General features: G+C 36.7%; 1 protein-coding gene and 2 long non-coding RNA genes across 3 annotated transcripts in view; all 3 read left to right on the top strand.

Moving 5' to 3' along the window:
• The first annotated feature begins 3,128 nt into the window (after positions 1 to 3,128).
• Positions 3,129 to 8,783, top strand: LOC139711313 (uncharacterized). The gene is made up of 3 exons (XR_011709509.1): positions 3,129 to 3,232; positions 3,636 to 3,777; positions 8,765 to 8,783. It is a non-coding gene; the product is annotated as an uncharacterized lncRNA (long non-coding RNA).
• Positions 8,784 to 11,143: 2,360 nt separating this feature from the next.
• LOC139711315 (uncharacterized) lies at positions 11,144 to 12,930 on the top strand. The gene is made up of 3 exons (XR_011709510.1): positions 11,144 to 11,177; positions 11,766 to 11,840; positions 12,857 to 12,930. It is a non-coding gene; the product is annotated as an uncharacterized lncRNA (long non-coding RNA).
• Positions 12,931 to 13,270: 340 nt separating this feature from the next.
• Positions 13,271 to 17,784, top strand: part of LOC139711318 (uncharacterized) — a 51,563-nt gene continuing 47,049 nt past the window's right edge. Inside the window, exons 1-5 of the mRNA XM_071623218.1 lie at positions 13,271 to 13,280; positions 13,823 to 13,897; positions 14,539 to 14,619; positions 15,866 to 15,970; positions 16,294 to 16,371. Coding sequence (XP_071479319.1) covers positions 13,271 to 13,280; positions 13,823 to 13,897; positions 14,539 to 14,619; positions 15,866 to 15,970; positions 16,294 to 16,371 — 349 coding nt within the window. The remainder of the gene's footprint in view (positions 13,281 to 13,822; positions 13,898 to 14,538; positions 14,620 to 15,865; positions 15,971 to 16,293; positions 16,372 to 17,784) is intronic.

Here is a 17,784-nt window from a genome sequence, read left to right as displayed (position 1 = left end):
CGGGTGCGGACCAACTGCGGAGAACTCCTTGGAGTACATTTGTTTCCCCGCAAGTCAAGCCGCAGAAGTTCCCCCGTACGGTATGACAAGGCATGAATGAAAATTGCGAACATTCTTGTTCACCCGCTGAAAATCTTCTACGTGCTGGAAACTACCTCCTCGCCACAAGCCCGCGCTATGGTGTGACACGGCCTTAACATTCAAATTATAAGATTTAACTCATTTATTTCAGGCACTTCATGGGGTAATTAGGATTTATCATTTAAACACAAGATGAGTCCATGCATAAGCTACAATTTCCCATGTCAAACTGAATTTGGCCAAAAATTGGACTTGGGTCGTTCTTATATTCAGGTCTTCATTTGTTAAGGACACTAAAAAGAATATTTACACAAAAAATGTGCCTGTTTTGAGTTTTTTTTGTGTGGTGATTTATACCAAATAGTCTGATTTTATGCATCATCATGCATAAATTAGCATAATTTAGCATAAATGATGATTTTTTTTTTTGAAAAATCAACTTCATGGTATTTTAGATTACATCATAGGCGATGTGTGTGCCAATTTTCGCCCCCCCCCCCCCCCCGGCTCTATCAACTACCCAAATAGCCCGGCCTAGTTAGGGTTAATGAAGAGGAGAAGTTCCCTCTTAGAAGACTGAATAATCAAATAAACATCCAGTATCAATTCTCATTTCACAGAAAATCCAAGGGAGCACTAGTAACAATCGTTACGCCCCTTTCCTCTTCGACCATGGCATCAGGGCTCGCAGAATCACGCTCAACCCAACGAAATGGAATCACAACATTTGCCTGCGTTGGGAGGTTTACTTCATTCCCGAATGTAAGCTCACAATAGAATAGCAGCATATGAATAATTTCACTTTTGTTTGCAGGCGGGAAAAAAAAAATCAACACAAAAATTTGTCCAGCAGTTTAATGTCAAGATGTTGTAATATGTAGCTTTAGCGTGAATATTTATATGCAATATCCTCCCCTGAGGCTGCTTACTTCCAAGTGTCTCTTTGTTCCTTTTCAACTGAACATGATGTCTTTCTATAGACACCTGTTGTAGAAGGATTGAAATTGTTAGACACTTGCATATTTCAATTTCTTGTCTTTTTACATTTATACAATCAAAGAATCAGAAAGCAATAACAAACAAGAAAAACCAAAACAAAGGGCTTACCCGCACTTCTTAGCCCTCTGGTACCATACACACACACTCACAAACAAATTCATTTTTCCTGCTGCCACTTCCGGGGTTAAAAAGTTTAGGGCACAAATGGTTAGACCCTATGTATAATAATAATAAGAATGATAATAATAGTAATAATAATAATGATGATAATAATAACAATGATAACAGAATAAAATAATAATATAGATACCACCTGTATGAGAGACACGCGTGGTAAGTACCAACTCCTCCACCTACACCCGAACCAGGTGTGTCGTACGTTGTGATAATAGAAAATGAGATGATACAGTGATTCAAATAAAGAACAGTAAAAGGCAAGATATATTTTTTTTTTCCTCAGTTGTTAAGAATAAGAATCACAATTCAGTTTTTATTCCAGATTATGTAGCTCTCCTGGTATAACGAGAGTAAAAGAATATGAGTAAATCTAAATTACATATCTGAATGACATCATGCAGAGATTCTACTTTGGATTCTTTTACACATTTCCATTAAAGAGCAACAATACCGATTATCTCAGCTCTAAAAGTAGGCTGAAAAAATGTAATTATAACAGCTGCTTAGAGATTCCAAGATAGAATTATCAGAAGGCTTAACGTTTTAAAGATTTTTAAAAAACAAAACAAAATGATTATCAAAAGAGTGAGAAGTATTCTTTTAAGGCTGACAAAGTTATGAACATGAAATTCATCAAAATTATAATGTATATTTGCAACTAATGAATTGCTTGATTTACTTAAAGAATCTACAGAAAGAACACATTGTATATTAGCAGTAAAGTATTCGTAGCAAAAAGCAACAGGAATGTTAAAAAGAAAAATGAGTAGCATGGGTTGATAATAAAAATTGTCGTCTTCATTGCCTTACTCTATTGGAATCGTTTCCAGTTGAACCAACTCTACCACCTACATCCGAACCAGGTACGTCATACTTTGTGAAAGTTGAAATGATGCAGTGATTCGGTTAAAGTACAGATAAAAGGCAAGATATGAAATATGGTGACTTTCTGTTTTGTTCTGTTCTCAATAATTCAGATTAAAAATCATAATCCAGTTTTTAGGTCATAATCCCCACGTATCTCCATGTATTACAACAGTGGACGAATATGAGCAAATCTAAATTACATAGCTGAATGATATTATGATAAGATTCTACTTGGGAAAAAAGGTCCTTTATAGAGTAAGAGTAACGATTATCTCAGCTCTAAACCTAGGCTGAAAAAAAAAGTGCTAGTATGACAGCTGCCTCGAAATTCTAAGATATTTTTGTAAGAAGGCTTAACGTTCAAGATTTCTTTTTTAACGGAAACAAAAATGTTTATCAACATGAAAATGAATTCATCAAAATTATAATATTTGTATTTGCAAACTCATCAAAATTACCTATACAGTATGGCAGGACTCTGTCGACGCACTTAAAATCTGGTGCAGTCAAAAAAATCAGTACGATTAAAAATACAAAACGAATAAATCGGAACAAATAAAATGATTCAAGCAAATAACAGATATAATCTAATAATACATGTTAACTCTCCGATTTGGTTTTTTCCTCCTTTTTTTTTTTAATTCGAAATCATAATCCAGTTTTTATACTAGATAACATTGTATATCGAGAGTAGACGAATATGAGCAAATCTAAATTACATCACTGAAAGACACCATGATGAGATTCCACTTGGAGACTCTCAGGCACGGACTTATTTTTTTTTTCAGTCAATCTGCCCGATGGCATCCCAGCACTCGACAGCGGAACCGTACCTGTCGATTCCGTCATTGCCTCATCTTCCACAAACGAAAACCCCACTAGACGTGTGCCGCTCGACAGCGAGCCTCAGGACGGATTAGGAGGAAGCTGGTGTGCACTAGACAACAATGATGGACAATGGATTGAGATGGACCTTGGTAGGGAACGGGAAATCATTGCAGTGGTCGTGCAGGGAGATCCCAGCAGTGACTCGTGGGTCTCTGAATACACCTTGGATTTTGCTAATGAAAACGGTTTCACGTGGTACTATGGCTGGGAAGAACCCAAGGTGAGTTCCTGGTACAGCACAGTTTGTGGGGTACGTAATTATAAACCCACAAATATTGTTTTGTCATAGTGACGCAGTTGAGTTTTTTTCGTGGTTTCAATCTGAAAATCAAAGTTTGAGGTAAAACGTGTTAAGAAAATTGCTAGCTGAAAAGACATTACGTCTGCATCGAACTGGCATACGTTGTTGGGATTGTTTAGTCACTTTCATGATATATAATCGCCTTTATATTCCATAGGCCAACAGCCTCCACAGCTCAAAATCGTATTCAAAAGACTACTTTCATACTATGACATTCGATTTATTCAAGTATTTTCATCAAAGACAGATTTATTGAAGAGGATAAGTCCCTTAGAAGACTGAATAATCAAATAAACATCCAGTATCAATTCTCATTTCACAGAAAATCCAAGGGAGCACTAGTAGCAATCGTTACGCTCCTTTCCTCTTCGACCATGGCATCAGGGCTCGCAGAATCACGCTCAACCCAACGAAATGGAATCACAACATTTGCCTGCGTTGGGAGGTTTACTTCATTCCCGAATGTAAGCTCACAATAGAACAGCAGCATATGAATAATTTCTCTTTTGTTTGCAGGCGGGAAAAAAATCAACACAAAAATTTGTCCGGCAGTTTAATGTTAAGATGTTCTAATACGTTGCGTGAGGTTTTTTCATCAGTTGAAGCTTTAGCGTGAATACTATCCTCCCCTGAGGCTACTTACTTCCTCGTGTGTCTCTGTTTCTTTTCAACTGAACATGATGTCTATAGACAGCTGTTTTAGGAGGATTGGAATTGTTGGATAATTGCACTCTTTATATTTTTTGTCCTTTTACATTTGCACAATCAAAGAACTAGATTGCAACTTCTATGCCCTCTGGTACAATACACACACACAGACAGAAACAAACAAATAAACACTTTTTTTCCCCTGCTGCCACGTCCGGATAAGAAATGTTAGAGGCGCAATAATAATAATATCATTTATAAAGTTTTCCCGGCTAATTTCGCACTTTTGTCAGTCCATTCGATAAAAGGTTCATTCAATTTCGCAAAAATCATCGTCACTGCCCATTCTGTCGTTCAAAATTGCAACTTGTTCGTTCAATTTAGCGTTTCCATCAATGAAATTCGCACATGTGCCTTTCGAACTCGTAGAACGGGCATTCAAATTGGCACGTGCTCTTCAGTCATTTAAATTCGCCAGCACTGGCGGAAAATGGTATTTCAGTCATTCACTTTCGCGTATGGGCAGTCAAATTCCAAACATGTTCATTCAAATTGGCGTTATGTTATTTCTAATTTGGAAAGGTGAGAACCGTGGTTTATACGTATTTAAATGTTGTTGTTTTTTTTGTTTCACCCACACACATATAGTAAAGGTATTTTTGACCCTAAATAGCTCAGGTTTGTCATGTTTGTTGTTCTGGGTGGGATTTCACGGAGCACGCGAACGATTTGCGAAGGACGCGAATAGCAAAATCCAGCATTCGTATTTTAGTCTGCAAAAGATCGCCAAACGAACGTGTGGGTTCGGAAGCGTCGTCAATTGTTCGCGAATGTCGTTTTTACTTCGGCGAAAATTTCAAAAAAGTTTGAAATTTTTTGCGAACCTTTTCCGCACACTTGGTCGTGATTTGCTCGTGAATTGTTCTCGAAAGTGTCTTTAAAACCTCGTCATATGCGCAAGACCTTCGCAAGACACGCGCGATGTTCGCAAAATGTTCGTGAAACCCCAAACGGACTCCGAAACTTTGGAGAATGTCTCGCGTATGTAAGGGTGGGATTTCACGGAGCACGCGAACGATTTGCGAAGGACGCGAATGGCAAAATCCAGCATTCGCATTTTGGTCTGCAAAAGATCGCCAAACGAACGTAAGGGTTCGGAAGCGTCGTCAATTGTTCGCGAATGTCGTTTTTACTTCGGCGATAATTTCAAAAAAGTTTGAAATTTTCTGCGAACCTTTTCCGCACACTTGGTCGTGATTTGTTCGTGAATTGTTCTCGAAAGTGTCTTTAAAGCCTCGTCATATGCGCAAGAGCTTCGCAAGACACGCGCGATGATCGCAAAATGTTCGTGAAACCCCAAACAGACTCCGAAACTTTGGAGAATGTCTCGCGTATGTTACGCGAAATCTGCGAAGTTTTTCCGATCATTTTACGACGTAATCGCAAACTGTTCGCGTGCCTTTTGAGATATTCTCACGAACGTTTAGCGCACGTTTGGTGGATGTATGACCTATACGTTTTCTACAAATAAAAATCGTAGCATACATCTAAACATCAAACAATTATCAACAACTACAGGAACAAAAGAAATTAAAGACTAGCAAAGAGAAAGTAATGTTTGATATACAAAAAAACCCCGCAGAATACACTCAATATTAATCTAAAGTATGCAAAATTTCATTTGAACTATAGAGATTATGTGGAGGAACTGCCAAAAAAAAAAAATCAAATGCTTTACTAGTGGAGATAGGTCCTAGGAAAAAAAAATGTAGGCAAGCAGACCATAGAAAATGAGAGAAAGAGAAAGGAGAAATAGAGGAAAGAAGAAAAAAATCAACTCAAGACAGCTTCCACCTCTCCTTGGGTACATTTTATCCCATGATTATTGAAAATTTGTCGTTGGTCGCATTTCCGTCGCGTGTTCTTCGTGTACGTAACATGCTGTACTTTAGCAATGATACACTCGACATTCGCACATACGTCGTGGAAACTTCGCACAAATTGCGCAAGAATAGTTTTCGGCTTCATTGTCGGAACGCATTCGGAGAAAAACTTTTCCGAATGTTGGATTTTGTCATTCGCGTCCTTCGCAAATCGTTCGCGTGCTCCGTGAAATCGCACCCTTAGGGTAGGGTGCGATTTCACGGAGCACGCGAACGATTTGCGAAGGACGCGAATGACAAAATCCAACATTCGGAAAAGTTTTTCTCCGAATGTTTTCCGACAATGAAGCCGAAAACTATTCTTGCGCAATTTGTGCGAAGTTCCCACGACGTATGTGCGATTGTCGTGTGTATCATTGCTAAAGTACAGCATGTTACGTACACGAAGAACACGCGACGGAAATGCGAACAACGAAACATTTTCAATAATCATGGGAGAAAATGTAGCAAGGAGAGGTGGAAGCAAGAAAAAAATCAACTCAAAAAGCTTTTTTGAGTTGATTTTTTTTTCCTGTATTTCTCCTTTCTTTTTCTCTCATTTCTCTATCGTGTGTTTGCCTACATTTTTTTCCCCCTAGGACGTATCTCCACTAGTAAAGCATTTGTTCCTCTTTTTTTTGCAGTTCCTCCAACACATAATCTCTATAGTTCAAATGAAATTTACATACTTAAAGGGAAGGTAAACCCAAAGAACAATGTGGAGTGAGTGAAAGCAGCAGCATTAGTAGAACACATCAGTGAAAGTTTGAGGAAAATCGGACAATCGATGCAAAAGTTATGAATTTTTAAAGTTTTGGTGTTGGAACCGCTGGATGAGGAGACTACTAGAGGATAATTATGACGTATGAGTGGACAACAATACAAAGAAAATATAAAGGAAATTCAACAAAAATTCACTTTTCTAGAATTATGAAAAAGCAATGGACCAACCGCTTTCAGAAAGCAGGAAGAATAATTGCTACCCTTAACATATGTCAATATCAAGTTGATGGAATTTGTAATTTTCATGAAAATGGATTTTTGCAGAATTTTCTTTATATTTTCTTGGTATTGTTGTCCACTCATACGTCATAACCTCTAGTAGTCTCCTCATCCAGCAGTTCCAACATCAAAACTTTAAAAATTCATAACTTTTTGCATCGATTGTCCGATTTTCCTCAAACTTTCACTGATGTGTTCTACTAATGCTGCTGCTTTCACTCAATCCACATTGCTCTTGGGGTTTACCTTCCCTTTAAGATTGATTTTAAGTGTATTCTGCGATTTTTTTTTTGTATATCAAATATTCTTTCTCTTTGCTAGTCTTTAATTTCTTTCGTTACTATAGTTGTTAATATTTAATTGTTTGATGTTTAGATGTATACTACGATTTTTATTTGTAGAAAACGCACAGGGCATACATCCCTCAAACGTGCGCTAAACGTTCGCGAGAATGTCTCAAAAGGTACGCGAACAGTTCGCGATTACGTCGTAAAATGATCGGAAAAACTTCGCAGATTTCGCGTAACATACGCGAGACATTCTCCGAAGTTTCGGAGTCTGTTTGGGGTTTCACGAACATTTTGCGAACATCGCGCGTGTCTTGCGAAGGTCTTGCGCATATGACGAAGCTTTAAAGACACTTTCGAGAACAATTCACGAGCAAAACCCGACTAAGTGTGCGGAAAAGGTTCGCAAAAAATTTCAAACTTTTTTGAAATTATCGCCGAAGTAAAAACGACATTCGCGAACAATTGACGACGCTTCCGAACCCTCACGTTTGTTTGGCGATCTTTTGCAGACTAAAATGCGAATGCTGGATTTTGCCATTCGCGTCATTCGCAAATCGTTCGTGTGCTCCGTGAAATCCCACCCTACGCCCCTCTTCTTTCATACATGTTTTTAGCACTATACATGCACCAGTACACGTACTATAGATTCCCTTCACTTTCATATTTCCAGTCATGGAAGCAAGAATTAGATACAGGCGTATCTCTCAGAAAAGAAAAGAGAGAATCATAGAAGCATTTGAGGATATAATTATAATAACTTTGACAAATTGATGGCAAGAGCTGATCCAAGAACTTTATGCCTTATGATGATTAACGCAATATAACAACCACCAAATGAAAATAATGAAAAATGCAGATGAAATAATTAATCACGATGTAAAATGAAACCTCCTTCTCCCAATTAATGTCAAAATAAACTTAAGACTAATCTATCTGTGAATGAAATAATGCTATCGAACATTATAAACGCATACACATATTTTGAAAGTACTGTTGCAAAGATAATATCAGAATAAAGAATGAATATGCAAATATGAAATGTTATGCTGCTTGCAAACAATACTTATGACGAATGAAAATTAAGAAAAGGAATTAAAGCAAAAACGTGTATCCTACATTGACTGCAGTAAATGTGAAATGTGACGCCCAAGAATGAATTCGAATGAATAAGCGCAGGGTATACGTTATCACGTGACTATATCATGCTAATGAATGAACGATTTTCGAAATGGTGCTTGTCTTACGAATTTGAACTGAAAAAGTGCTGATTCGAACGATGTTAAATTTAATTTGAATGCTCCAAAATGAATTTGAATGAAAAGAACATAAAATTGAAATACCAAACACTTTTTAGGCTGACAAAGCAACGAAAATCAAATTCATCAATAATATAATGTATATTTGCAACTTATAAATTGCTTGATTTACTCAAAGAATATACAGAAAGAACACGTTGTATATTAGTAGTAAAGTATTCGTGGCAAAAAGCAACAGGAATGTTAAAAAGAAAAATGAGTAGTATGGGTTTGCTAATGAGAATTGTTGTCTTCATTTCTCTTCTTTTTTTTACTTTACTGATATTGTTTCAGTTGAACCAGCTCTACCACCTACACCAGGACCAGGTACGTCATAAATTGTGATAATAGACATGAAACAGTAATTAAAATGAGATACAGATAAAATAGAAGTTACATGATATGGTGACTTTCTGATTTTGGTCTGTTTTCAGTTGTTCAAATAAAAAGAATGTCTCCTTTGGGAGAAATTTTTGCATTTCTCCCACAGTAACCTTTTTTTTTGGATGTAACTGTCATCAACTTCCTCTCCATTTGTTTCCCCTCCCCCTCAGCATTTATTTTTAGGATCCACCCAAGCTCCCTCTCCTTTATTTCTTGAAATTAAATGTTCTTTTTTCTTCTTCTTTTCTTTGTTTCCCCTTCTCTCTCTCTCTCTCTCTCTCTCTCTCTCCCTCCCTTCTCTCAACATATTCTCATCTCTCCACTACTTACCTTTCCTTTACGGGATTATCCGTCTTCCTCTTCCCTACTATTTCATCTTTCCCCTTCTAACGATGTCCGAACATCTTACTTGATTCTCATACTATTCTTCCTTACCACAGACTCTCTCTGTTCCTTTCTCTACCGTCTCCACTAGTCCACTAGCCACTACTGTCCCCCACTCTTCACTTTTTGCCCTCCTTACAACCACCATATGTCGCTTCCCTCCTCAATTCTCCTCTTTCTAGGCTCTTCTGCCAAACACCGATCCGGTTAAGGACTACATACACATGGTGTCACCGCAAATCTTTCTCCCTCAAAAGAATAATATTCGATATCATTTAACAAAACATTGATGTATTTTTTTTTCAATTGTATGACTTTGCAAGTAAGGTAAATTTGTATATCAATTTGAAAAACATAAAGACGCTCAGAAATACTGATTTATTTAATTATTATAGCCAATATCTTGTTCCATAATTTTGCGAGCATATTGGTAACAAGTCAAAAGTCAAATGCCTTTTGCATTGAGACGTCTTTCATTTATGTAATTTAGATTTGTTAATAATCGTCTAATGTCGTTACACTATAGGAGAGATAAGTGGAAAGATTAAATCGTCTCTAGAGAGGGAGGGAGAGTGAGGGAGGGAGATTCATTGTGTTGAGCAGGAGTTACAGCTTTGAAGCTTAACTCATAGTATGGTGATGGGAAACTTTCCCTTTTAATTGTATCTGAAATAATGCTCTTTGAAGAAATAAAGAAAGTCAAGACCAAATGTTTATACTGTAAGTTCAGATGTTTGAACGCTATCAGTCTAAAGACAATATCCTTACCTCAATTACAACGTGTATAAGATAAGTACTTGCCTTGAGACCTCTCCATTTTTTCAAACTATACAAGTGAGTAATGGCATATGATATCTGAGACTTTATTTAATATCATTGAAATGGAGAATAATACACATATATTATAATATAAAATGTATTCATTCATTCCTTTGCTCTTCGCAGGAGAAAGCACGAACGAGGATGGCAGCGGACAAGGTGGTGTCGAAGTTGTAGAGTCTCCTGAGGAACAACCATTAGTCGAAGCTGGAGAACCAGAAGGTTTGAACACTTTCAGTTCTTAACACAGCCAAGGAATCACTCTTCCTATCAGGTCCCCTTTTGTGTTAGTAGTAAAAGTATTAAAATATAGTAAAAGCCAAAAGGCTAAAGGAATGTTTTGAAAAAAAAAATCCTGTTTTATAGTTCTTTTTCTTGATTTTTTTTTTAAAAGTAGGAGACGTCAATGTGCACCTTAACGTAAAGTTATCGAGAGTGAAAGAAATGGTTTAGTGACCTTGTCGCGTCAGGGAAATATGAGAAAGAAAAAAAGAGAAGGACTCCAGGAATGAAACGTCATACCCTGAAGATTAAGAATATAGGAGAAAGGGCTGTGAAGGGTGACACATCCACATCACTAAGCAAAGTGTGGAAATTGATATATCCGTATGGTGTAATTGTTAACCATTTCAAATATTCCTCGTTACAAAACGACCGGTACCGCGTTTCCACAAGTGTGTGTGTGTGTGTGTGTGCGTGTGTCGGGGGTGCAATTTTTTCAATTCTAGTGACACTTCAGGGTTTCACAAGCTAACAAGCAAAAAATAAAACAAAATGAAATAAATAAATAAATAAATAAATAAATAAATCTTAACCACACTTTATTTTTTTTTTCTGGTGCCACTTCCGGTGTAAAAAGTGTGTGTGTGTGTGTGTGTGTGTGTGTGTGTGTGTGTGTGGTTAGACCGTAAATAAGTATTCCTATGTATCGTGCGAAAACACAAAGTGGGAGCTCGAGTCCACGGTCCCCTGGTTGTGCCTGCCCTGAACAAAGACCTTTGGTTTGATCGAGTGTATATTGTCAATTCGGTGAATGATAAAAGATTCAATTCTTGTTCTTTCTTTTTTTCAGTGGGACAATCGGTAGTACCGGCAACTCCTCGCTCAAGACCTGTGACAGGTTTGTTACTGCATGGGGTAAATTTAGCTTTTTGCATGAAACGCTACCCTTTCCTGAATTTATATGTGAATTTATGATAATCCATCAGATATTACCAGTAGGGCCTACCGTATACCTTTTTTAAACAAAAGAAATGAATTCATTAATTGCACCGTTATAAAACTTTCTCTAAGTTGGAAAAATAAATCCCATTCAGTGTCCTAATTAACGACTGGTTTAATTTCAAGCAATTATTGGGGAATTTGTGTATGTGTATGTGTGTGTGTATGTGTGTGTGTGTATGTGAATGTGTGTATGTGTATATGTATGTGTATGTGTATTTGAGTTATATGTTATGATTCAAGATCAAAAGGAACAGACATAATTATTGTTTGATTGATGTATATTTGTCAGTGTAAACTGGTATTAAACGTACTAATATAACACTATCTGATATGAAAGCTACTTACTATAAACACGTAAAGACAAGGGAAAATAAACAGCATCCCCGTTTGATAACAAGAAACTAGTTTTTCTTACGCTTTCCTGAGGTAATCTGTTATTTTTAAGTGAAATCAGCCTACGTTTGTCTTTGAAATCTGATTCCAGAAGAAGAAAATACCGAGGAGGAGGCTGAACCAGCAGGTGAAACGGTCGATGTCGAGGGAGGCACAGATGATACAGGTTAGGCCATGATGAAAGGCCTTAAAGGGAATGTACGGTATTGGTGGAGATGAGAATTGGGCTTTTTACTTTTTGCGAGATACCAAGAAAACACTTATGATATAGTACAGAGCATACTATTTTGAGAGAAGTTCAAAGTTTATTGAATAAATATCGGGTTTGGAAGGACTGAAACATCGAAAAAACAAAGTAAAGCAAAACGATTGTAATAAAGTGTGGGTCCCACACTTTATTTCTTTTGTTATTTTTCATTTATTTTGTTTCTCATCTCACCACAAAATGTTAGAAATCTGAAAGTAGGTCTCAATTAAAACTATACTATCCCTTTAACGTAATATTCAGTGATATCTCATTTGAATATCTCAGAATATACGAACGCTCCTGCATTACACGATTCAAAATGCTTTAAAGTGTAGCATGGTTAAGAGCACCTTACTTCTGTGGAGATACAGTGGTATGGAGGGTCCAAGGTTTCATTATTTACTCGGTTATCAGCCATGATGTTAAAGTCTCAGATATCGTCTATGCGATTACTTACTGAGTATAGTTTGGAAAAGGGGGAGGTCTCAAGAAATATAACTCTTTGTACTCTCTAAAAAAAAATCGAGTGAAAATATTCACTCATAAAAGATTGAATACAAAAAAGAGTGAATTTAGAGTGAAATTTGAGTGAATTTTGAGTGAAAATGTTTATTTTCACTCATTTTGGAGTGACCTCAGGGATCACTCGAAGATTTTGGAGTGATCCCTGACGTCACTCTAAAACGAGTGAAAATGAACATTTTCACTCGAAATTCACTCCAATTTCACTTTAAATTCACTCTTTTTTGTATTCACTCTTTAAAGAGTGAATATTTTCACTCGAATTTTTTTAGAGAGTAAATGAATTGAAAAGGCTTTATTAAGAATCTGAAAAAGAAGCAAGGACAAAAATGCGCTGATGTGTTTATTTCTTCATTTTTCTTATTAGGGCATTCAAAATATAATGTATTCATTCATTTCTTTGCTCTTCACAGAAGAAAACACGAACGAGGCTGACAGCGGACAAGGTGGTGTCGAAGTTGTAGAGTCTCCTGAGGAACAACCATCAGTCGAACCTGGAGAACCAGAAGGTTTGATTGGTGCAGAGTCCTCCATGTACTCTAATCTCTCAATACTTATCAAGAAACGGAAAGACACATCAAAGCTTTTTTTCTTCCTGATTCAAGCTTTGTCTGTGCAAATAGGTCACAAAGTATATCAGTAACCGCTTTATAAAAGTATTTCAAAAAGTGTGTATGTAGAACGCAGAACAAAACACGAGTTCAAAATAGAGAATATTGCAGATGATATTATCAGAAAATAAAACATTGAGTAATGTGAAGAGCTCATCTATAAGGACACTCTTTTAAAAGTTCCTATTTCCAAAGTTTGAAAAAAAAAAAACAGACATGGGGCACAGTATATGCACTATGACTTCTGGAATAAGGTGGTGTGATTCATGTTTTGTTTTCTGGAACGCCCCATTCGATTTAGGATAAAACGGGTAATGTACGGTCCTGCAGGAAGGATCAATTAATAAGTCTTTCTCCACATCATAATTTTTGAATTCGAAATCGAGACTATTTTTGATGAAAATAATAGCGAGGAAGGTTAAGAGACAAATGATAATATGACAGTATAAATAAAGAATAAAAGAATTCTTCATAACTTCCCTAAATTTCCTAAGCACATCCTTTTGTTCTTATTTAAGTGATGGTTGTGCTCTCTCCGTACTCATTGCTGTCGTTCAATTATTCCTAATTCAGGACATATATATAGATATTCTAACTGATAACAAGAGATTTATATTCAATTGTAAACAGAGAAAGAATTCCTGATTATGATGATAAAACTGATATTCATGCCTCTTTATAACCATACGATAACGACATTCTTAGGGTATTCAGGTATTTCTACGTGGGGATATCAGCTTATCTTCTCTCTTTAAAATTTGATTTCAGAAGAAGAAAATAACGAGGAGGAGGTCGAACCAACAGGGGAAATCGTCGATGTCGAGGGAGGTACAGATAATGCAGGTGAGATCATGCTGTTTAAAAGTAAAGTTGTATTGATAGGTACTAATTTCTCATGATATGTAATGTTTCGTTTAAGCATCAAAGTAGAATGATAATTCTTTCCACTTTATGGCATATAGAAGAAAACACCGAACCTGAAGGAGGAGACGAAGGTGAGGAAGGTGGTGTTGAAGTCGTGGAGTCCCCTGAAGAACAACCATCGGTCGAACCAGGACAAACACAAGGTGCAGATCTTTTTATGACCTTTGACCTTTAATTCACCTGAGATTAGGAAACGCAGTCAATGGACTAGGTGTCGAAAAATTAAATCAAAAATTTGCAAATATTATTCACCACAACAGCAAAATAGGCTAAAAATATGTACCATATCACGATAACAGTTACATGACTGAACGAGAAATTAAGTTAGAATAAAAAAATAAAGATAACATGTTTGGAAATCATTGATTAGCAAGGGCAAAATATAATTTTAGGTCTATGAAAAGTTAGCATGTATTTGTAAAATAAGAACGGATTGCAAGACAAGAAGGCATCTCGGTAGGAACAATTGTGTGTGAGTTCTTTATAGTGACGTCTTATACTGTTATCAGGCATTTCCAGGGATATCAGCTTGGTTTTCTTTCATTGAAATCTGATTTCAGAAGAAGAAAATAACGAGGAGGAGGAGGAGGCTGAACCAACAGGGGAAATCGTCGATGTCGAGGGAGGTACAGATAATGCAGGTGAGATCATGCTGTTTAAAAGTAAAGTTGTATTGATAGGTACTAATTTCTTATGATAAGTAATATTTCGTGAAAGCATCAAAGTAGAAAGATAATTCTTTCTACTTTATGTTATATAGAAGACAACACCGAACCTGAAGGGGGGGACGAAGGTGAGGAAGGTGGTGTTGAAGTCGTGGAGTCCCCTGAAGAACAACCATCGGTCGAACCAGGACAAACACAAGGTGCAGATCTTTTTATGACCTTTGAACTTTAATTGACCTGAGATTAGGAAACGCAGTCAATGGACAAGGTGTCCAAAAATGAAGTTAAAAATCTGCAAATATTAGTGACCACAACAGCAAAATAGACTAAAAATATGTGCCATATCACGAAAACAGTTACATGACCGAACGAGAAATTAATTTAGAATGAAAAAAAAATAGAAATTACATGCTGGGACATGATTGATTAGCAAGGGCAAAATATTGTTTTAGGTCTATAAAACGTTAGCATGTATTTGTAAAATAAGAACTGATTGCAAGACAAGAAGACATCTCGGTAGGAACAATTGTGTGTGAGTTCTTTATAGTGACGTCTTATACTGTTATCAGGCATTTCCAGGGATATCAGCTTGGTTTTCTTTCTTTGAAATCTGATTTCAGAAGAAGAAAATAACGAGGAGGAGGAGGAGGAGGCTGAACCAATAGGGGAAATCGTCGAAGTCGAGGGAGGCACAGATGATACAGGTGAGATCATGCTGTTTAAAGTGTTGTTACAGTATAGGTGGATGCAAGGATTAGGCCTAGGTCTTAACCTTTCTTGTGAGATACCAAGAAGCCACTTATAAAGTTGTACATAGCCTTCCATTCTTACATGAATTCAAAGTTTATTTTGAAGAAAATCATTTCTGGGTGACTGAGACATCCATTAAAAAGAAGTACCATAAAGCGATCAACCATAGTAAATGGTGGGTCCCGCCTTTAATATTAGGATTGCTTTATTTTGGATATCTCAGCCATTTCAGAACCGATGGTCATGAAATAAACCTTGAATACATCTTGGAATTACATGCTTTTTCCATATTCCCTAAGAGGTTTCTCATTACCTCACCTCAATATAAGAAACCTGAAGTTAGGTCATAACCAAGACTATGCGATCTCTTTAAAGTAGTGATAGATTGATAGGTACTAATTTCTTATGATAAGTAATATTTCGTTAAAGCATCAAAGTAGAAAGGTAATTCTTTTTACTTTATGTTATATAGAAGACAACACCGAACCAGAAGGAGGAGACGAAGGTGAGGAAGGTGGTGTTGAAGTCGTGGAGTCCCCTGAAGAACAACCATTGGTCGAACCAGGACAAACACAAGGTGCAGATCTTTTTATGACCTTTGAACTTTAAATTGTTCTTATAGAGTAGGTGTCGAACGAACGCACAAACAAGCAAACAATCCAAAAATCCACATTAACTCAGTGATCTTTTGATCGATGCACTGTGCTGTCCGTTGAGTACGCACAAGAACACTTTAGATAGATTTAAATCTTATTACTGCATGCATTGCTCGATATATTTTGATATCGGAAAAAAAAAACACAAACAAACATGCCGAATGATTCGATCTGTGATGCTTAGTGTTCTCAGGTATTTTCAGGGATATTAACTTGTCTTTCTTTCTTTGAAATCTGATTTCAGAAGAAGAAAATAACGAGGAAGAGGAAGCTGAACCAGCAGGTGAAATCGTCGATGTCGAGGGAGGCACAGATAATACAGGTGAGATCATATTGATAGAGTCTTCATACAACTGATTGTAGGACGTATTGGAAATCCAATTTGAACATCTCAGGTGATAATAGAGCTCTTACAGTAGTAAAGTTGCGCGGTATTAATGAGCTAAAATATTCAAATGAATTTCTGTCCTTAAAATGTCAAGTTTCAAGTTCAATGACATTCATTTCGATCAAACCTAATATGAATATATAAGTATACTGGTAAAATGCTGGGGCACATCTTTAGAAGTACAAAAGCTTGTGATGAGTTGCTTTGCAGATTATTGCAAATGATTGAGAAATTTCCCTGCATCGACGAAAACATGCACCGAATTAAGCAACGTTTTTGTAGTAGCCATGATAATAATCATGCTTGGGCATACCTGCATCGATGTGGGGAAATCTTATAATTAGGTGTTCTAGGCAAGAATTATCTAATTTTAATAGATAGGCAGTACCCATCACTACATGCTGCCAATATTAGAACCTGCAAAGGCTGTGGAAAAGTTGTGGTTAGTGAATATGACGCGTCGTATTCACTAACCCCAACTTTTCCACAGCCTTTGCGCCTTTTCCACAGCCTTCGCGACGTCTGTCTGGTGAGCCGAATATTTAAGGTTCGAATCCACTATCCAATATGTATGCCCAAGTTACTAGTTGTGTTTGTGTGTGTGTTTGTGTGTGTGTTTTTTTTTTTTTGGGGGGGGGGGGCCTTCTACTAAAAATTGAATCTAATCAATTTTGTGCTTGTTTAAGTCGATGTAGGGCCATATGTCAGTCAGCTGCTGTGAAAAGCTAAAAGTAGTTTGTGTATAGTGTTTATTTCAATAATTATTGTGAAATACATCTGAAGGAGTAACAAGAATGTATTGTACTGAATGTTGCCAACCAAAATGTCTTTCCAAGATTTCAGATATAAAGTTAAAGGGGTCGCATTGTTTCGGTTGAGACCCAACCTCAGGTTTCTGCCATTTTTCGGTGAGATGATGAGAAACATCTTATAAAATATGAAATAGCATGTAATTTTCAAGAGGAATTCAATATGTAATGAAAATTGGTTCTGAAATGGCCGAAATATCCAAAAGAGGGATCCTAATAAAAGGTGTGACCCATGTTTTATTCCGACCGCTTCATTTTACTTTGTTTTTGGATGTTTCAGCCATTCCAAAACCAATTTCCATCACATAAATTTTGAAGTCATGTAAGAATGGTATGCTCTATACTATTTCATAAGTGGTTTCTTGGTATCTCACAAAAAGTTAACAGCCCAATCCCCATGTCCACCATTACTGTACCATCCCTTTAACTCAACCCAACATTATGAACGAGAAAAATAGGTATTAAGGAGTACAGTTGTAACTGATTGACAAGTTGCCCTACATCGACGTAAATAAGCAATGAACTGATCAGTGTTTTA

Source organism: Diadema antillarum, unplaced genomic scaffold, assembly GCF_040938485.1.
Source record: "Diadema antillarum isolate AM-2024a unplaced genomic scaffold, OU_Dant_1.0 seq00001642_RagTag, whole genome shotgun sequence".
Classification (NCBI taxonomy): Eukaryota; Metazoa; Echinodermata; class Echinoidea; order Diadematoida; family Diadematidae; genus Diadema; species Diadema antillarum.
The sequence above is the reverse complement of the archived record's forward strand: the minus strand, read 5'-3'. Positions and strand labels throughout refer to the sequence as shown.